The sequence below is a fragment of the Dermochelys coriacea genome, chromosome 28 (genome assembly GCF_009764565.3).
Source record: "Dermochelys coriacea isolate rDerCor1 chromosome 28, rDerCor1.pri.v4, whole genome shotgun sequence".
Lineage (NCBI taxonomy): Eukaryota > Metazoa > Chordata > Testudines > Dermochelyidae > Dermochelys > Dermochelys coriacea.
This window is the reverse complement of record NC_050095.1, coordinates 4,622,978-4,645,111: the sequence shown is the minus strand read 5'-3', so window position 1 is coordinate 4,645,111 and position 22,134 is coordinate 4,622,978. Positions and strand designations below refer to the sequence as shown.

Below are 22,134 nucleotides of genomic sequence, written 5' to 3'. Positions count from 1 at the left end.
GGTCTCTGAGCGGCACTGTAACTGCTGGAGCTGTAACTGTGCCCATGTAGACCTAGCCTCAGAGAGACTGACTGCCAGGATCCCAGCACTGATCCCCTCCGGGGAATGAAGCACAACATTGACAGGCTATGCAGCCTTCACTAGTTTCCCTGTACCTGAAAAGCCTGCTTGCCCACAGTGCTGGACCATCTAGTGCATTACCTGGTTCCTAAACTGCAGCTACAGATCCTACTCCAGGTAAATCCAGAGACAGAGATGGAGAGATCCAACACTTATCATCTTAGAAATGTTTTGTTCCTTTTTCTATTTTTTATCTATGTTTCTTTTTATGAACTTGGAGACCTCCCAGCCTTTCTATTAGATTGGGGTGTAACAGTGCGGCTCAGTGGGTGGGAGTGTTTGAACACCTCTGAAATCTACAACTGGAAGATGATAAGAAGAATAGTTCCCCAAATCTGAATAACCTTAAAACTCTGCCTATGAAATGACTGAATGCATGCCCCTCACCCCTCCTGCATCCCCAGCCCCTGTCCCAGCCCAAAGCCTGCACCCAGCATCCAAACTCCCTCCCAGATCCTGCACCCCACCCAGTGATGAGCTACCAGAAGCTGAAGAACCGGTTCCTTCAGTCGCTCCGAGCCTTCGGCGGCACTGAAGGACCCCCCACGGAAGTGCTGCTGAAGGCTCGGAGTGCCGCCGGGTGAATAAAAATTCACAGGGGGGTCTCCCCAGCCAAGAGCTCAGGTGGGACGGACAGGACGGCCCACGGGCCGGAGCTTTCCCACCCCTTTAACAACCGGTTCTAAACCGGCTTCAAAATGTAACAACCGGTTCGCTGAATTACAGGCTGTCTTGGAAGCCCACTGCACAATGCTGTGCCCACAAATTCATATCTCCAGCCACAGGTGTACTTCCATATCATCTAAGTAAGAGACATGGGGAAGGAAGCAGACAGGGTTAAATCCTGTGGTGCTTATGGCCCACCACATGCATTGGCCTCGCCTCAGGCAGGGGATTTATAGGCCCTTCTGCCAGTTGGTGTCGGCAGCAACAAGGGCTGGGTTCAATGTCTAAGGGAGGAGAGCAGCAGAGATGGAGGAGGAGAGTCCTGAGAGAGGAAGCAGCTGGAGGGAAGCAATGAGTGCAGAGTGCAAACCAACCAGCTGAGGGTCACACAGGAGTCCTGAAATGACAGTAGCTGCAGGTCCCATGGTGCAATGGTCAGCCCTCCGGACTGAATCCTACCATCTGAGTTCAAATACCAGTGGGACCTCCTGGTGCTGTGTTGGTTTGCTGCAAAGCCTTGGCGTTCAATGTGTTTGACTTCCTTGCTCCAAAGTGAGGTTTTTTTCCTTCCTGCTGGGTCACTGATGCTCACTGGAGCTAGGGCTTTGGTCCAGCTGGTTCAACAAGCTGGCTGCAATAGGTTGGGGTCCTAGAATTTAACAGTCTGGCAAAAGATTCCTGCTGGTTGACCTGACGGTTGTGTTTCTTGCTGCTTCACCTGATCCCCACAAGTTTGGTCCTTGTACCTGCAGCTGCCACGTGCTTCCTCTTGCCCACATGGCACTTAAGGGAAGCAGTCCCAGGCCAGGCTTAATAGTCAGGGAAAGGCAGGAGGGAGAGAGTCCAAGGCTGGAACCTAGCACACCTTTCCTCCTCTGGGCCCTAGAGCAGAGGAAGCTCTTGCTGACAGCTCTAAGGGAATGCTTATATGCCACAGAGCAACCGAGGGCAGGGCAAGAGGAGGGGACGGCCATGCCCACGCATGAATTCAGAGAGTAATTGATATCCACTCTCCATACACATTGATAAAATTGAGCAGATACTATGTTGCTGAATATGATAAATTTGATAACTATTAAAGAGCACATCTTTATATAAATGATACCCAGAAATTGCTGATATCAATAACAACTGTCAATTTCCCTGTATAAGCAGAAACCCATAGAAATATCAATATTTGGCCTTATAGGAACTATGAGGCTTCCCTCCACCACAAATAAAGGAGAAATGTTGTCATGTTTTACATAAATTTTCACCTTACAGATAACTTACATGTTTCTCACTGTTCTGAGTTCCACGGGACATGGGGAAGCTCTAGGAGATGGCTCCCCTTGGGATCATGTACTACATGGATCCAAAGGCTGGGGGAAGCTAGACCCAACCTGCAGCCAGGAATACCAATTCCTAGAAGCTCCCTCCTATAGAGAACTCAATTAAAGGGTCACGAAGAAACTGGATGTTAGGTAATTTTGGCTGAGTGCTTAATGTGATGGATCAGAAATTCACTGGGGTGTCCCCACACAGGTGGAAACACTGCTGACTAGGAAACTACCTGTCTCTTGTGTTTTTAATGCTGTAATATTAGTGGCCAAACATACTACTCACAAACATCCTCTCTCTCTCTCTCTCACACTCTCTCTCTTTTCAAGCAAATCCTTGCAAGAAGTCAAAAGTGCTTTCTGGCTCTCACTGCTCTGCTTGATAGAATCCGAACACAAGCTGAACTTGTTAGGTATCGGTTAGGGCTGGCAGGGAGTCAGGTGTGGGATGGTTTCAATTACACAGACAGGCACTAGTGAGAAAGTTCCAGAATCTGTGGGAGTGTAAAGCTGGTTGGTCAATGTTAAACTCCCCTCCCAGCTGACATTGTCTGTCTATGAGAGGTGCAAAACTCGTCTCTCATATGGCACATTCTGCTGGACGTGAGAGGTACCTTCATTTATGCTCCATGAGGTTTGATCTCTGTTTTGTGCACTTGTGAATGAAAATTATAGACTACCATATGCAAGAAAAAATGCATCAGCACATGGGATTGCCCCAATCACCGACAGAGAAAGGCCACTGAGTTGAAGGTAATGATGTTCCTCTGTACTAGATAGGGACTGGTTACACACACACCAGATGCATTCAGCATTAGATCTTTTAATGCTCTACCAGGAGTTCATTTAAATGAGGTATTTTACACGCAGTGCCAACTTGTGGCAGATTAATTGGATGCTAAACTCTAGTATACTAAAAGGTGCACTGTAGGGCCTCCAGGCTATTTGCCTACCATCCTGCTCTGGCTTCTGTCCAAAACCCCGGCAGAGCAATGAGACAGGCATTTGTAGACTCCCACTCACAGCCCAGTCAGATCATAGATTCTATAGCCTGGAGAGTTTATTTTCTTCATTCAGGGGTCTTCTCCTCTCCCTATGTAGCCAGCAGTAATGCTTGATGTTCCTAATATACACGCCCCCTCTCTGGTCAGAAGAGAACTCACTAAAAGTGTGGAGTATAGTTGCCCACCTGGAACAGGGGCAGTTGTTGTGATATGATCTAGCTGAATGATAAAAGGATTAGAAAACACAACTTGTAGGGTTAGACTAAAAGAGCTCAATCTATTTAGCTTAAGACAGAGAAGGTTAAGGGGTGACTTGATCCCAATCTATAAATATCTAAGTGGGGAACCAATATTTAATACTGGGCTCCTCAATCTAGAGGAGAAAGGTTTAACATGATCCAATAGCTGGAAATTGAAGCAAGACCAATTCAGACTAGAGATAAGGTGTATATTTTTAACCATGAGAGTAACTAGCCATTGGAACAGCTTACCAAGAGTCGTGGTGGATTCTCTATCACTGACCATTCTTAAATTGAGATTGCATGTTTTGCTAAAAGATCTGCTCGAAGAGTTATTCTGGGAATGTTCAATGGCCAGTGTTATACAGGAGGTCAGACTACATTATTATAACTGTCTCTTCTGGTCTTGGAACCTAGGATGCTCTGATGGTGCTGCCCGTGGGAGCCAGCTGAGGTCACTCAATCAGGGTGAACTGCAAACAAAATGGGGCAGACAAACCCCAAACACTGGTGGATATTCCAATACTTAGATTTACCCAGCCAGCCCAAAACAGCTTCTATAGCACCTCCCTGGTTACTCAGAAGTCCAAGTAATGCAGTTCCCTTAAAGTACCCATCCTCCAGCCTCCATCCAGACACACATGTCAAACATAGGATGATAAATTCTGAAAATCTTATTTCATTGTATCAAAGAAAAGGTTCTCCTGACCCCAAAGGACCAAGCCCCAGACCCAGGTCAAATAATAACTTAGATTTTACCCCAAATACACGCTTACAGTCAATTCTTATTAACTAAACTAAAATTTATTAAAAAAGGAAAGAGAGAGAGAGAGTGATCATTAAAAGATCAATATACATACAGACTTGAATTCAGTTCTTGAGGTTCAGATACATAGCAGAGATGAGCTTGTAGTTGCCAAAAGTCCTTTTAGAAATAGTCCATAGGTTATAGTCCAATGTCCATATTCAGGGTGACTCCAGTCAGTGACTGGGGATCTCAATCCTTATGGCTTAGGGTTTCCCCTTCTTGAAACCCAAAGCAGATCTGAGATGGAGAAGGATCGTATCCCCAGGTTTTTATACATTTCCTGCAGTCTTTTGGCCTGAGAAAACAATAGGCTTAACTTTTCTTCTTCCAAACATCATGGCAATTAGCACAGGATAATTTATCCATTAAACAGTTCAGATACAGAATATCACAACCTTCAAAGAGACATAGACAATCATACTATTTCACTCAAGTGTCTTCCTAAATGTTAATATTCCCTCTTTTGATCTTTGAATCAAAGCTATGGCAATAGACAAAACTTGTTTGCTTACATCACAAGACCTGAACAAACTTCCACCCTTCTATCTCTAACAATATAGTCTGGCATTTCAAAGCTCTATTCATTTACATATCTTCCTAACCAGTCTCTCAAGTTCGGCAATGGGTCAGGTCAGTCTGTGAGTTAATTAACTCTTTCTGGCACTGTCACCTTTCAATGAGATATTATATTACACTCATAATGTCACAGATGCAAACTGCTTAAGTCTCTTAGTGTCTGATGAGAAGCGCGCTCATATCAAGACTTCAAATCAAGCTTTTGGTAGCAAGCTATTGACAGAGGGACTACAAAGCAGAAATGAATAGTGAGTGTCCTTAGTGCTCATGTTGATGTGCACAGACAAAGTGTGAAGGAATAGTTGCAAATGTTTTGCTTCATGGGCAATAATGAATTAATTGACAACCTGAAAAATGTTGAATATGTGGCACTGTCAGTGCATTGAATCACAGATATGTGAAATTACTTCCTCTCTTGGTTCACAATTTCAAGAGTTATGAAGGCAGTTTGTGTCTTCAAACTAAGCCTGTGTATTTTGTCAAACTTAAAGAAGAAACATCAGAACTTATTGCAGCTGAGATAATAAATGTTCTGAATAAGTATGGAAGCAGATAATACAAAGATAAACTTTGGTGGTCAATACAGACATGGATGAGAACATTTGCACGCCAAAGTAAAGATGGGCTTAAAAAGGGAAGTGATAGGCCTTGGATGTCCTGCTCACATTGTGCACAAGTATACTGAATTACAAGGGATACTATCCTGTTTTTGGATATTTTTGGATATTTTCATGTATTCACCGTTTGTGTGGAAATACTGCAAAGTTTTTATGAGTATGTGGGACAAGAATATCAGAATATACTGGGATACATATCTGTTGGAAGATTATTACAACAAAATGTAATATGGCCTGAAAATTCTTAGCATGCATAGACGACAACTTTCTGATTCATAAAGTTGAGGAAACAACCAGAGGGTTATCCATTTTAGATTTCTTTTTGACCAACAGGGGTAAATGAGTTGGGAATGTGAAGGTGATTGGGAAGGTGGGAGGGAAGTGATCCTGATCTGATAGAATTCAAGATCTTGTGGAAAGGAGAACATGAGAAAAGCAAAACAAGAGCACTGGAATTCAGACAGTTGGATTTCAACCAACTCAGAGAAATAGTATGCAAAGTCATCTGCAAATTTGATCCGTTTTCTCTCTATTCCTTCATCGAGGTAATTAATGAAGGTGTTAAACAACATCAGGCCAAGAAGAGGAGGTTTGACTAAATGACTTTTGTGGTCTATCACTCTACGACCACCTCCACTCACATTTTCCTATGTCTTTCTAGAAAACACAAGAGACCTCCATCGGTAATCTAATTAATAGATTGTTATGGGAAAGGCTTCTTTGCAGAGGAGCATTGGAAAAAAGTCAAACCACAAGGCTGGAGCTGATGAAAAGGCTGCTGTGACGGGCCTTGGCAAGGTGGTTGCTTGAACTGCAATTGCTGCAACACACGTGCTTGTGATTCGCTGAGTGTGTCTCCGCACAGAGACCCTGATAGTGCAATCTCTGTAGGTCTTGCAGGAAATGGAGTTACTCTCCTTTCACTTTCCTTTAATTGTTATAGATGAAAAAGGGAGAAGTTAGAACAAAGCTCCCAGAGAGCAGCAAAGTGGCTAATCTGGCCAAGGCCCTGTGAGTATATAGGCCTGTTTGTTAGCCTGAGATAGAATTTTGTGTTTGATTTTTGATACTCTTATATCCTTACTAATATGTGTGAAGAAAGAACAAAGACACTGTAGGTTGCTTCTGCCCAGCCAGATGGGATTGTTAGTCTAATGGAAAAGTTAAGGGATAGAGCTAAAGTGTTACTAGGTATGGTGGGAGTGTAATATGTGAGCACACACTGGAAGGCTGCCTGGCTCCTCTCTCAAGCCAAGGTCAAGCAACCAGTTGGGAGGGGCAAGGAGGGGAATGGGGGAGGCAGAAGACGCACTAAAAGCCAAAGAAAAGCCTGGCCTTGACCAGTACACAATCTCACTTCTTACCCCTCCCATGGGGTACAAAAGAGGTGGTACTGAGCCCCCAGACTCATGACCAGGAGCGTGCACTGCAGGTATATTTGGGCCTGCTAAAAGGAAGGGGGAAAGGGACACATATAAAGGCTCTGCGGTGTCAGAGCTGTGAACAGAACACTGGGAAACAGACTCTGATGGCATGTGGAGCTATGGATATTCTTGCTTGAAACTAGCCCTAATAAACATCACATTGCTGGCACTTTGGATTTCTGGTGTCTTGATTTCTGCCTAAGTGAGAAGAACCAGGGGAGGGAGTGAAGGGAAAGCCCCCAAACAGACACCTGCTGACTAAAGAGGAGATTCGGATCCAGCACCCCGTGGTGCCTGGCTGAACGTGTCTCCTCTCCCCACAGCTTGGTTGATCTTTTCAGGAAATGGAGAAGACAGCCTTTGCCTAGCTGTACATTGCTTGCAAAAGAAACAGGTCTTTTTGGCAATAAGCGTTGAAAGGAGGCATCAGACAAACGTGGAGACAAGAAAAATGTCCCCATAACTGAATTTGCATCTGTGGATGTTGAAGCCACAACGCAGAGTGCTAAGCACTATATGACCATGGCTGGTGTAAGAAGAGTCTCTACCAAAGCATGTTTCCATCAGCAGAGGCCTCTCTGTGCACAGATCTCCTGGTAGCTTGACGCCTGCAGGCAGTGGAGAACTCTATTTTGGCATCTCTTTGGCTCTTTTGTGGTGAACATCTGCAGTGGTTGTTAAAAGGCCTCTAGACAGTGGTCTTTGGGAAGAGCTGGCTGAAGAGCCTTCCTACGAACTAGGAGATCCTGGCTTGTCCTGCCAGTTCTTCCTTGCTGAACCTAGCGTCTCTGTTGGCTCCTTTTTTGTATTTCTTTTCATAAAAAGAAAGGACCTGTCAGCGCAATCTTTCTAAGTGCTTGTTCAAGACAGAGAGAGCCTTCCTTGTGTCTAAGTCTTGGTGTAATGGGGCATGTCTCAGCACCGAGGCACCTTCTGCTGGCCATCCTGAGAATTATATGGGCTGCTCCAGCAAGCCTTCTCCTGATCGGTTCTCCCAATAAGTCCTTTCCTGATTGCCTGGGTTCTGCTCAGCCTCTCCACGGCTGCCTCATCCTTTCTCCTGCCTGTGTGGGGAAGCTGCCCCACCACATTTGGAAAATGGCAAATGATACGTCTGGAGCTGATGGAGAGGTTACCATGTAACACCTAGCACCCATAGCCTGTCTGGGGTTGAAGCTCCGTGGTAAAGCACATGTTTTGCCAGTATAAGGCCCTTGGTTCAGTCTCTGGGTTGTCCATATTCTCTTTTTGCCTTGCTGCTTTGTTTATGCCCAGCGGGGATGTGGCCCAAGAGTCTTCCTGCACGAGTTTCAATCATGAGCAGTGAAGGACAAGTGCCAACCACATGGAAGGTCTGGGGATGAGTTTCTGCTCCTAAATCACCTGGGTGCTTTGAAGATTCCCATCCACTGGGCAGCTTGATGAGGAAGGAGAAGGGAGAATCCTCCAGGACTAGAGGGAAGGGTCCAATCAGCACAGACTGAGGGGCAAGGAAATGGAGGGAAAGTCACTGCTGAGAGAGAAGAGAAGTCTTTTAGGGGATGGGAGGTGAGGGCAGCTTGTTTGGGATGATGCTGATGATGAATAGAAAAAAAGGCTGGAGTCAATGAAAACTGAGAGCTGAGAAGGGCAGATCTACAGAGGGCCATGGGAGCTCATACATCCCAGTTCATAAGAACACAACATAAGAACAACCACACTGAGGCAGACCAAAGGTCCACCTAGTCCAGTATCCTGTCTTCCACAGTGGCCAATGCCAAGTGCCCCAGAGGGAATGAACATAACAGATAATCATCAAGTGATTCATTCCCTGTCACCCATTTCCAGCTTCTGGCAAACAGAATTCTAGGGACACCATCCCAGCCCTTCCTGGCTAATAGCCATTGATGGACCTATCCTCCATGAATTTAGCTAGTTCTTTTAAAAAACAGCTATTTTTCTTGGCCTTCACAACATCCTCTTGCAATGAGTTCCATAGGTTGACTGCGTGTTGTCTGAAAAAATACTTCCTTCGGTTTGTTTTAAGTCTGCTGCCTATTCATTTCATTTGGTGCCCCCTAGTTCTTGTGTTATGACGAGTAAATAACAGTTCATTATCTACTTACTCCACACCAGTCATGATTTTATAGACTTCTATCATACCCCCTGTGATAAATAAGTGTGTATGTTTGTGTGTGTGTGTGTGTGTGTGTGTGGGGGGGGGTTATTGCTCCCTTTGATGCACACCCAGCCATCCAGTTTGCTGTAAAATCCCTCTGGTTAGCTGTTCTTTACTTGCTTTACCTGTAAAGGGTTAAGAAGTCCCCCAGGTAAAGAAGAAAAAGTGGGCACCGGACCAAAAGAGCCAGTGGGAAGGTAGAACTTTTCAAAATGGGGAAAGAAACTTTCCCTTTGTCTGTTGTTCTCTGGGCTGCAGGGACACAAGCAGCAATGCTATAAGCAGGAATGCTGTGTAAGATTTGAACCAGGTATGAAAAATTATTTTCCATACCTAGCAGGACTCACTGGGATATGGAATGTTTAGGTACACGCGATCAGGTTATTTCTTTATTTTGGCTTGTGGATCTCCTCTGTGCAAACCCCAGATGCTTTTGTTTGCTGGTAACCTTTAAGTTGAACCCTCAAGAAGCTATTTTGGGTGCTTAATTTTTGGAATTGCTCTTTTAAAATCTAGCAAAAGCCTAAGTTCCAAATGTATTTTCTTTCTTTTTGTTTTTAATAAAATTTACTTTTTTTTTTTAAGAACAGGATTCGATTTTTGGTGTCCTAAGAAGTTTGTGCACATTTTGTTTAATTATCTGGTGGCAACCACTAATTTCCTTTTTTTTCTTTCTCATCTCTTCCCCGGAGGGGTGTGTGTGTGTGAAAGGCTTGAGGGTACCCCACAGGGAGGAATTCCCAAGTGCTCTTTCCTGGGCCTGAAGGGGTTGGGGTTTTTTTGTATTTGGGTGGTGGCAGAGTTTACCAAACCAAGGTCAGAGAAAAGTGGAGTTTAATACAAGCCTGGAGTGGCAAGTATTTATTTTTAAAAAGAAAAGGAGTACTTGTGGCACCTTAGAGACTAACAAATTTATTTGAGCATAAGCTTTCGTGAGCTACAGCTCACTTCATCGGATGCATTCGGTGGAAAATACAGGGGGAGATTTATATACACACAGAGAGAACATGAAACAATGGGTTTTATCATACACACTGTAAGGAGAGTGATCACTTAAGATAAGCCATCACCAGCAGGGCGGGGAAAGGAGGAAAACCTTTCATGGTGACAAGCAAGGTGGGCCATTTCCAGCAGTTAACAAGAATGTCTGAGGAACAGTGGGGGAGGGCGGGGGGGGGGGGGAGAAATAACATGGGGAAATAGTTTTACTTGAAAATTTTGAACTAGAAGCACAGACCTCAGGATTTTAAAAGGACACATTTTTCCTTTTGGCTGCTTGAAAGCCAGGGAGTCCCCCACCTTTCTTTTCTTTTCTTTTCTTTTCTTTTCTTTTCTTTTCTTTTCTTTTGTACCAGAGGGGGAACAGGCACGCCAAAGGATTAGCCTGCAAAGCCAGGGAGTCAAAGAAGCAGATTTTTTTTCTTTTCCAGCTTCGTGGCAACAAAATAGTTAGGTTAGAGTAGGGCAGCCTGTGCATGATGTTGAGGTCGGGCATGAAAATCCTAGAGCAGCCAGTCTTCCCAAAGCGGCATGCCACAGAGAAGACAGACCCAGATCAAGCCCAGACATCCAGCTCCATGACAGCAATGCAGGAAAGGGATGGGGGACCAGGAATTTCCCAGGAGGGAAGGGTCAACCCTCCCCCAACCGAGATCCAGATGCCAGGATGGAGGGATTCCCTTCACCCAGACCAAGTTCTAACTGCAGAAGAGAGGGATATCTTCCTACAGATGAAGCACGTGGAGTTGGAAGCGGAGGAGAGGAGACAGATGAAGTGCTTGGAGGCAGAAGCAGAGGAGAGGAGAGAGGTGAAGCACTTGGAAGTGGAGCTGAAGCGCGTAGAGCTAGAAAAGGCTAAGCTGGATCAACCAGGTTGCCCTAACAATCCTTCTCCAGGTACCGCTCCCCATTCCAAGAAATTTCCCACCTACAAGGTAGGCAATGATACAGAGGCCTTCTTAGAAAATTTTGAAAGGGCCTGCCTTGGATACAATACCCTTATAGACCAGTATATTGTGGACCTGAGGCCGGAGCTCAATGGACTCTTAGCAGAGGTGGCAGCTGAAATGCCTAAAGAACACATGAACGAGTACAAACTTTTTAAACAAAAGGCCAGAATCAGGATGGGGCTAACACCTGAGCAGGCCTGTCTGCGGTTCAGAGCCCTAAGGTGGAAACCGGACATGGCATTTCCCCGACACACCAAACACATTGTGAAACATTGGGATGCCTGGATATCAGGAGCAAATGTTGAGTCTCTGGAGGATCTGTCTCTCCTAATGCAAATGGAGCAGTTCCTAGAGGGTGTTCCTGAGAAAACAGAAAGGTACATCCTAGATGGGAAGCCCAAAACTGTAACCGGGGTGGGGGAGATCGGAGCCAAATGGGTGGAGATGGTGGAGAAGAAGAAAACTAGTAGCAGTTGGAGTGGATACCAGAAGGGACAACCAGAGTTAAAATCCCACCATCGGGGTCAGCCCAAGGCCCCACCTCACAAGGAGTAACCCTCCACACAGCCAGATAGACCCCAATGCCCTCGCATCCCACCACCCTACTTGCCAACCACCCACCTCGCCCTAGCCCACAGTCAGCTGGGTGATGCTTAAATGTAATGAGCTGGGGCATGTGAAGGCCAACTGCCCCAAGAACACCAGCCTTAAATGTAACGAGCTGGGGCATTAGAAGGCCAACTGCCCCAAGAACACCAGCTGACTACAACTCATCACCCCGGAGTCCCACCAAGAGCCTTCAGGCCCAGATGTCTCGCAAATACCCCCAGAGCAAAGGGAAACTGTGAGTGTGGGTGGGAGGAAGATTACTGTGTGGAGAGACACTGGAGCACAAGTGTCAGTTCTCCACCAATCACTGGTGGACCCCAAATTCATCAACTCAGAGGCCCAAGTGATGGTGCAACCCTTTAAGGCCAACTATTTTAACTTGCCTACAGCTAGGTTGCCTGTCCAGTACAAGGACTGGTCAGGAATATGGATTTTTGCAGTCTATGATGATTATCCCATTCCCATGCTGCTGGGACAAGACTTAGCCAACCATGTGAGGCTAACAAAAAGGGTGGGGATGTCACCCACAGCCAGGCTAAACAGAGCTCCACACCTAACTCCATTCCTGAGTCTCCTACAGGAATCCAGCCAGAGCTGTTAAAACCAGACCCCAGACCAGAGTCTATGGCAGCAGTTGTAGATCCAGTTCCTGGAACCCAGCCAGAACCAGCCCAAGAATTGTAACTACCAGTGCAGTCAGCACCAGAGCATGTGCTTGCAAACCCACCAGAGTCAGGGGAGCCAGCACCAAAGGGCAGCACAGAGCCTGAGTGCGGAGGCTCAACTGGAGCCTGAAATACAACCGAGTGCACCAGTGAAGAGCGGTTCACCATCGATGGAGACACCCCCATCACCTGCATCGCTTCCAGTGGGACCAAGCCCAAGTCCACAACCCAGCGAGGAACTACTGTCTCCAGGACCAAGGGAGCAGTTCAAGGCCGAGCAGGAAGTGGATGACAAAATCAAGGGAGCTTGGATGGCCAAATGTTCAGTGGACTGAAAAGTGTCAGAAAGCCTTTAACCAGCTTAAGGCAGCCCTTATGTCTGACCCTGTATTGAGGGCCCCAGACTTAAACCAACCGTTTGTCATAACGACAGATGTGTCTGAGCATCGTTTTTCACCTTCCTCTGTAACATGGGGCACGGGTCACTTGCTGGAGTATTCTCTGCACCTTGAAGTCTTTAAACCATGATTTGAGGACTTCAACAGCTCAGACATAGGTGAGAGGTTTATTGCAGGACTGGGTGGGTGTGATTCTGTGGCCTGCGTTGTGCAGGAGGTCGGACTAGATGATCATAATGGTCCCTTCTGACCTTACTATTTATGAGTCTATCTATGAGGAGCAGTTTTAACGCAGGAAGGACCAGATCAACAATTCCATCCTGTCGTGTTCCTCCCCAAAAAACTTTCTGAGAAGGAAATTACTGGTCAGTCTCAGAAACAGAATGCTATGCCATTGTGTATACTCAGGAGAAGCTATGCCCACCCATTTGGGGACAGCAGTTCCACCTGCAGACTGACCATAGAATCACAGAATATCAGAGTTGGAAGGGACCTCAGGAGGTATCTAGTCCAACCCCCTGCTCAAAGCAGGACCAGTCCCCAATTTTTGCCCCAGATCCCTAAATGGCCCCCTCAATGATTGAACTCACAACCCTGCGTTTAGCAGGCTAATGCTCAAATCACTGAGCTATCCCTCCCCCCCCAAAAAAATTTTTTTGGCCCCCAAAAGCTTAAATCTAAGAGTCCAATCATGCAGCTACCACTTAATTCACTGGAGTTACACTGCCATGAAACTGGTGAGAGGATACCAACAGGACTAACTCGTAAGTAAAATTACTCGTGGGTAAGTGGTTGCAAGACTGGGCCCTAATTGGAGAAAGGGGTAGAGGTGGGAGGTTACAGAAGCTGTGAATGGCCTCCTCTCCTGTTCTCCTCAGCTATGTTCATGTGGTTTGGTTTTTAGACATCTATTTGCCTTTGTAACCCTTGGCCATTTTTCTGGCCATGCTGCACTGAAGTAGCTTCACACTGTCAAAGAGACTAACTAAAAACTCCTTTGGGGGAGTTTAGCTCTGGAAGATTTTAATTTTGAAATATAACACATTTCAGTAGCAGTGGCATGGCTAGGTGGTGTGAACAGGGGCAGTGGGCAGAGGAAAAGGTGCCCCCCCCCCACTTGTACTCACCGGGCGGCGATCAGGGTCCTCGCTGGGCACTGAAGGCCCTCGCTGTCGAAATGCCGCCGAGGAGCCAGAGCACGTGAAGCCCCCCACCCACCCCCCGCCAAAGACCCGGAGCACCGCTGGGTGAGTGAAAATTTAAAAAAGCACCTATAAATTAAAAAGGTGCCACCTGGGCTCAGAGCAGGAGTGGCCGCTCCCCGCACTATCCCCCGGGTACATTACTGTTTAGGAGTCTCTAACGAAGTGGCTGATGCACTCTCCCAGGAAGAATTCCCGGAATCAGCCAGGTAAAAATGTCCCTGCATTCCAACTCCTTGTAGGCCTTGAAATGTAAAAAGTACTGTTTAGTTCGTCATGTAATTATTAGTAAAATTAGAGGGGGACGTATCTTATTAACTCTGTTTCCTAAACCTCCAGGAAGAAATCCCAGCCGGTGTGGAGCTGACCTGAACCAGGCTGGCCAGCACCGTCTGTGATGGGTGGGGTGATAAAAAAAAGGGGGGGAGTAGATCCCTTTGATGGACACACAGCCAGCCAGTTAGCCGAAACATCCCTCTGGGTAGCTGTTCTCTACTTGCTTTACCTGTAAAGGGTTAAAAAGTCCCCCAGGTAAAGGGAAAAATGTGGGCACCTGACCTAAAGAGCCAATGGGAAGGCTAGAACTTTTTAAAATGGGGAAAGAAACTTTCCCTTTGTCTGTTGTTCTCTGGAGAAAGAGATAGAGCAGAAATGCTGTGTAAGGCCTGAACCAGGTATGAAAATTCATCAGATCATACCTAGAATTACTTATTTGGAACCCCCACAAATATGTAAGTAAATTAGGGATGCTTAGCTAGATGTGATAAGATTTATTTTCTTTATTTTGGCTTGTGGATCTCCTCTGTGCTAACCCCAGATGCATTTGTTTGCTTGTAACTTTTAAGCTGAACCCCGAAGAAAGCTATTTGGGGTGTTAAATTTTTGTACTTGTTTCTTTTAAGATCTAGCAAAAAGCCTAAGTTCCAGATTCATAGATTCATAGATACTAAGGTCAGAAGGGACCATTATGATCATCTAGTCCGACCTGCACAACACAGGCCACAGAATCTCACCCACCCACTCCTGTGAAAAACCTCTCGCCTATGTCTGAGCTATTGAAGTCCTCAAATCGTGGTTTAAAGACTTCAAGGAGCAGAGAATCCTCCAGCAAGCGACCCATGCCCCATGCTACAGAGGAAGGCGAAAAACCTCCAGGGCCTCTTCCAATCTGCCCTGGAGGAAAATTCCTTCCCGACCCCAAATATGGCGATCAGCTAAACCCTGAGCATATGGGCAAGATTCACTGGTCTGGTACTACAGAAAATTCTTTCCTGGGTAACTCAGATCCCACCCCATCTAACATCCCATCACAGGCCATTAGGCCTATTTACCATGAATATTTAAAGATCAATTAATTACCAAAATCCCATTATCCCATCATACCATCTCCTCCATAAACTTATCGAGTAGAATCTTAAAGTCAGATAGATCTTTTGCCCCCACTGCTTCCCTTAGAAGGCTATTCCAAAACTTCACTCCTCTGATGGTTAAAAACCTTCGTCTGATTTCAAGTCTAAACTTCCTGGTGGCCAGTTTATACCCATTTGTTCTTGTGTCCACATTGGTGCTGAGCTGAAATAATTCCTCTCCCTCTCCTGTATTTATCCCTCTGATATATTTATAGAGAGCAATCCTATCTCCCCTCAACCTTCCTTTAGTTAGGCTAAACAAGCCAAGCTCCTTAAGTCTCCTTTCATACGACAAGTTTTCCATTCCTCGGATCATCCTAGTAGCCCTTCTCTGTACCTGCTCCAGTTTGAATTCATCCTTTTTAAACATGGGAGACCAGAACTGCACACGGTATTCTAGGTGAGGTTTCACCAGTGCTTTGTATAATGGTACTAAAACCTCCTTATCCCTACTGGAAATGCCTCTCCTGATGCATCCCAAAACCGCATTAGCTTTTTTCACAGCCATATCACATTGGCAGCTCATAGTCATTCTATGATCAACCAATACTCCAAGGTCCTTCTCCTCTTCTGTTACTTCTTATTGATGCGTCCCCAGCTTATAACTAAAATTCTTGTTATTAATCCCTAAATGCATGACCTTGCACTTCTCACTATTAAATTTCATCCTATTACTATTGCTCCAGTTTACAAGGTCATCCAGATCCTCCTGTATGATATCCTGATCCTTCTCTGAATTGGCAATACCTCCCAGCTTTGTGTCATCCGCAAACTTTATTAGCACACTCCCACTTTTTGTGCCGAGGTCAGTAATAAAAAGATTAAACAAGATTGGTCCCAAAATTGATCCTTGAGGAACTCCATTGGTAACCTCCCTCCAGCCTGACAATTCACCTTTCAGTAGGACCCATTGTAGTCTCCCATTTAACCAATTCCTTATCCACATTTCAATTTTCATATTGATCCCCATCTTTTCCAATTTAACTAATAATTCCCTATGTGGCACAGTATCAAACGCCTTCCTGAAATCTAGGTAAATTAGATCCACTGCGTTTCCTTTGTCTAAAAAAATCTGTTACTTTCTCAAAGAAGGAGATCAGGTTGGTTTGGCACGATCTACTTTTTTGTAAAACCATGTTGTATTTTGTCCCATTTACCATGGACTTCAATGTCCTTAACTAATTTCTCCTTCAAAATTTTTTCCAGGACCTTGCATACTACAGATGTCAAACTAACTGGCCTGTAGTTACCTGGATCACTTTTTTTCCCTTTCTTAAAAATAGGAACTATGTTAGCAATTCTCCAATCATACGGTACAACCCCTGAGTTTACAGATTCATTAAAAATTCTTGCTAATGGGCTTGCAATTTCGGGTGCCAATTCCTTTAATATTCTTGGATGAAGATTATCTGGGCCCCCCGATTTAGTCCCATTAAGCTGTTTGAGTTTCGCTTCTACCTCAGATATGGTAATATCTACCGCCATATCCTCATTCCCATTTGTCATGCTACCATTATCCCTAAGATCCTCTTTAGCCTTATTAAAGACTTAGGCAAAGTATTTGTTTAGATATTGGGCCATGCCTAGATTATCCTTGACCTCCACTCCATCCTCAGTGTTTAGCGGCCCCACTTTTTCTTTCTTAGTTTTCTTCTTATTTATATGGCTATAGAACCTTTTACTATTGGTTTTAATTCCCTTTGCAAGGTCAACTCTACTTGACTTTTAGCCTGTCTCACTTTATCCCTACATGTTCTGACCTCAATAAGGTAGCTTTCCTTGCTGATCCCTCCCATCTTCCACTCCCTGTATGCTTTCTGCTTCTTCTTAATCACCTCTCATCCAGCTTAGTCTACAACTCCTGCCTATGAATTTTTCCCCTTTCTTGGGATACAACCTTCTGATAGCTTCTGCAGCTTTGATTTAAAGTAATCCCAGGCCTCCTCTACCTTTAGATCCATAAATTCTTCAGTCCAATCCACTTCCCTAACTAATTTCCTTAATTTTTGAAAGTCAGCCCTTTTGAAATTAAAAACCCTAGTTGCAGATTTATTTTTGTTAATCCTTCCGTTCAGTTTGAACTGAAATAGCTCATGATCGCTTGAACCAAGATTATCCCCTACAACCATTTCTTCTATGAGGTCCTCACTACTCACCAAACCAAATCTAAAATGGCATCCCCTCTAGTCGGTTCAGCAACTACCTGATGAAGGAATCCATCAGCTATCGCATCTCGGAAAATCTGAGCCCTATTATTATTACTAGCACTTGTCCTCCAGTCTATATCTGGGAAGTTAAAGTCTCCCATGATCACACAGTTTCCATTAGTATTTACTTTATTAAAAACATTAAAAAGGGCTCTATCCATATCCAGATTAGATCCCGACGGTCTATAGCACACCCCAAGCACTATCCCAGGGGAGGCTCCAGTAGTTTTCTTCCCCAATGTAATTTTTTCCCAGATGGACTCTGTCTTATCTATTCCATCACTTCTTATTTCTTTACATTCTACCTCATCATTGATATACAATGCTACTCCACCACCTTTACCTTTATTTTGGTCTTTCCTAAACTGCACATATCCTTCAATACCTGTAGTCCAGTCATGACTACTATTCCATCATGTTTCTGTTATCCCTATAATATCTGGTTTCACTTCCTGCACCAGTAGCTCTAGTTCCTCCATTTTGTTACCTAGGCTCCTCGCATTGGTGTACAAACATCTTAATTTTTGCTGTTTGGCCTCGCTCACATTCTGTACCCTATTAGGCACAGTCATTCTACAGCCAGTATAACCTATTAGACTGGTATCCACACTGCCCTCGCTCCTTATATACATTCTCCTACCCACGGCTGTATCCTTTCTTACTTCGTTTTCTTCCCTCTCAATGCTAAAATCCGGCGTGGAGATTACCTGGACATCTCCCAACCATCTCCCCCAAATTCCTAGTTTAAAGCTCTCTTAATTAGTTGTGCCAGCCTCTATTTCCTTCCCTACTCAGATGAAGTCCATCCCGAGAGAACTGTCCTCAGTCCGTGAATGCCTCCCAGTGGCCATACATCCCAAAGCCCTCCTTATAGCACCACTGCCTGAGCCATCTGTTGATAGTCATAATTTTATCACACCTTTGTTGCCCTTCTCTAGGAACAGGCAGAATCCCACTAAAGATCACCTCAGCCTCAATTTCCTTAAGCATCTTCCCCAGCCTAGCATAGTCTCCCTTAATACTTTCCAGCAAGAATCTAGCCATATCCTTTGTTCCCACATGAAGGATAATTAGGGGATTCTTTCCTGCTCCCTTTAGGATCCTTTTCAACTTCAGGTCTACATCCCGTATCTTAGCACCCGGAAGACAGCACACCCTTCTATTCTCTGGATCAGCTCTGGTTACAGGCCTGTCTATTCTCAGTAAAGAGTCCTTTTGTATTTAATAAAATTTATCTTTTTTAAGAACAGGATTGCATTTTTGGGGTCATAAGTGGTTTGTGCATGATGTTTGATTAGCTCTTCCCCGGAAGGGGTGGTGGTGGTGAAAGGGCTTGAGGGTACCCCACAGGGAGGAATTCCCAAGTGCTCCTTCCTGGGTGCAAGGGTGGTGGTGGTTCTTTTTGTTTGTTTGTTTTGTTTTTATGTTTTTTTTAGTTTTTTTTTGCATTTGGGTGTTGGCAGCATTTACCAAGCCAAAGTCAGAAAAAAGCTGTAACCTTGGGAGTTTAATACAAGCCTGGAGTGGCACGAATTAATTTTTAGAATCCTTGCAGGCCCCCACTACCTGCACTCAGAGTGACAGAGTGGGGATTCATCCTTGACATCATCTGTAACAGCAGTGCTACGACAGTGCAGCTACACTGGGGCAACTGTGCCAAGATCAGCTTTATTGTGTAGCCATAGAGTCAGATACAAAACCATAGAATCAGGACTTAACATGCCTGTATACGGAAGTCTGAAATTTGAGGCTGACACATTCATTGCCTCATTGGTTACCATCATTTCTACAGCCCGAAAGTCCTTGTTACCCAATCAGGCACCCAGTTTGGGATCTACAGGGAAGGAATATCCTATGAAGCACTCTCTCTTTGGATCCAAATAGTGAAGGATGATTGTTCTCAGTCGAACCTTGGTATCCTTTGGAACTGTAATCAGTGACACTGAACTAGGAAGTGGAGTTGTACAAACAATTTTCCTTGGATCATTGATCACCATAGCTTCCTTTACTGGGGTGGAAACAAAGAACTGAGTGTGTACACTTTCAAACCCAGTTCTTTCCAAATCCCTGGCCTTGGGTAGGTAAATTTACACTTCTCTGAAGTAGAATCCTTTACAAAACCACTCAAAATCTCAGCAGTGTTAGTGAGGAATGGCTTCCCAAACCATACCCAGCTTTTTTTTAATTTGGTGGCACGGTTCCAGGCAAGGGATTGGATACAAGGCTGGATCAGAATCTCCGTTAGTTACCAGAGCTGGAGTTTCTATTCAAAAATAGCTACTTTTCTAAAGCTATTAGATTTCCCACACAGATTTCATTTTATACACATTTTTAGCATCTACAAAGGATAAATTAAAAAAACCCCCACTTCTGTTTCCTCAACATCTGCATCATGAAGGGGACCATTCCCTATGCCACAGAATTAACTAGGAGAGATCTTCTGTAGGGCCTGGGTTACACATGCTTTGGGAACCAAATACAATGAACCTAGTTCAAAATCACTTACCATGGAATTCTCTCCCCAGATCTTCTGAGACAATATTGCCTTAAACAATTGAACTACACTGTAATCATATGCACTTCCTTCAGTTAGTTGGGGTTCTGCTGTGTTCACCATTTCCGAGCGGAGATTTTAAATCACCACTTTTTCTTTGTTAGCATGTCCAGTAAATTGGAGAGTTCTCTCCTCTTGACAGAACTGCACTTGAACTTTCTCCATATCATCATGGAGGGATGGGGAAAAAGCAAAGCTGAAGTGAGAAATGATGACTTTAGCAAATTGTCATTTGTCTTAAATTCTCCAATAAATCTGAGCTATAGCCTATCAAACTGAACTAATATCCAATTGGGTGACCAAACAGCCTTCAGGAAAGATAGAAACCCACATCACAGAGAGAGAGAATACATGACAATGAAAGTGTCAAGTGAGGTTACATCTGATTATTCAGAATCAGGACAAGAGATTCTCCCATCACATTATCCTCTGATCCATTCAAACATACCTCACTCAGCACTGTCTCAATAGTCAGTTATGTTATTTACAAAATTTTTAGTATCCTAGCATACCCCATAATGGGGGGGTGTATGTGGAGAGAACAGCCCCCTTGCCAGAAGAGGCTTTACCAATAGATGGAACCTGGGATTTAAACTCCAAATGATCACAGTGTGTTTGGGATCCATCTGAATTCCCCTTCTAGGTCTTTGACACTTTCATCTCCAGTCATAGCGACTCTGATATAGGATTAAAGAAGTCAAAGCATCATCTCCGAGCACAGACAACTGAGAACACTTCATTACATGACACTTTGAGAAGTGGAGGGATAGAATGTGATGAAGATACACTCTGCATAGCTCAGACAAAAGGTAACAGTTCTGCAGTGATGGGGAAGGAGGGAATCTCTGAGTCACTCCATCTCCTTGCAGTGTCACAGAGGCTGAAATTACACTTTCCCCGCTGCCCCTGCTCCTTTTCATTTAAATATAATCTGAAAAGTTCCCAATATAACTGTTCTTCAGCACAAGAGCAATGTGAGAACAACTGGCAATGATACAATTTGTATCACTGGTGATTCTAACAATAACTGGAATAGGAGGAATGGTATAAATGTGATGCTTCCTGGTTTCCTGATAGGAAGGGCACACTTGAATTACTCATGGAACAACTGAGTTGATAGAAAGAACCAATGTGTCAACCTCAAAACAGGGCGAACTGCAAAAGGCAAAAATGGACCACTCATCTAGACAAGCTGAGGGATAACGCTGCTGCAGACAGTTCAAAGAGCTTTAAAAGTTACTATGTGGGAATCAGGAAAAATATTAAAGAAAAAAAAGTATGGATAGCCCTAGAGTTTTTTATGGTGTTGATCTCCCTTGCAGATTCTCTGATGGCTAACATGGGCTGAGTGCCAAGAAAAGGTATTCCCACACTCACGGCATTCATAGGGCCTCTCCCCCGTGTGGATTCTCTGATGTTTAGAAAGGGCTGAGGTGTTAGTGAAGCATTTTCCACATTCACGGCATTCAAAGGGCCTCTCCCCTGTGTGGATTCTCTGATGTTCAGAAAGGGCTGAGCTCTTAGTGAAACATTTCCCACACTCATGGCATTTATAGGGCCTCTCCCCTGTGTGGATTCTCTGATGGGTAATAAGGTTTGAGGTGCGATTGAAGGTTTTCCCACACTCATGGCATTCGTAGGGCCTCTCCCCTGTGTGGATTCTCTGATGTTCAGAAAGGGCTGAGGTGTTAGTGAAGCATTTTCCACATACACTGCATTCATAGGGCCTCTCCCCTGTGTGGATTCTCTGATGTTTAGAAAGGGCTGAGCTGCTAGTGAAGCTTTTTCCACACTCACAACATTTATAGGGCCTCTCTCCTGTGTGGATTCTTTGATGGGTAATAAGGTTTGAGCTGCGATTGAAGTTTTTCCCACACTCACTGCATTCATACGGCCTCTCCCCTGTGTGGATTCTCTGATGTTCAGAAAGGGCTGAGCTCTTAGTGAAGCATTTTCCACACTCACTGCATTCATAGGGCTTCTCCCCTGTGTGGATTCTCTGATGATTAATAAGGTGTGAGCTGTGATTGAAGGTTTTCCCACACTTATGGCATTCATAGGGCCTCTCCCCTGTGTGGATTCTCTGATGTTCAGAAAGGGCTGAGCTTTTAGTGAAGCATTTTCCACACTCATAGCATTCATAGGGCCTCTCCCCTGTGTGGATTCTCTGATGTTCACAAAGGGCCGAGCTCTTAGTGAAGCATTTTCCA

General features: G+C 44.7%; 1 protein-coding gene across 45 annotated transcripts in view; it reads right to left on the bottom strand.

Annotated features, from left to right (window-relative positions):
- Window positions 1-22,134, bottom strand: part of LOC119849376 (zinc finger protein 420-like) — a 3,142,523-nt gene that overhangs the window by 1,167,293 nt on the left and 1,953,096 nt on the right. The window contains exon 2 of one of the 45 annotated variants that reach the window (XM_043503756.1): window positions 3,059-3,062. The exons of 43 other annotated variants lie outside the window; for them this stretch is intronic. In XM_043503756.1, the coding sequence (XP_043359691.1) occupies window positions 3,059-3,062 (4 nt within the window). Of the gene's footprint in view, window positions 1-3,058; window positions 3,063-19,507; window positions 22,097-22,134 lie in introns of those variants that run through there. One more of the 45 variants, XM_043503784.1, reaches the window with a different exon arrangement.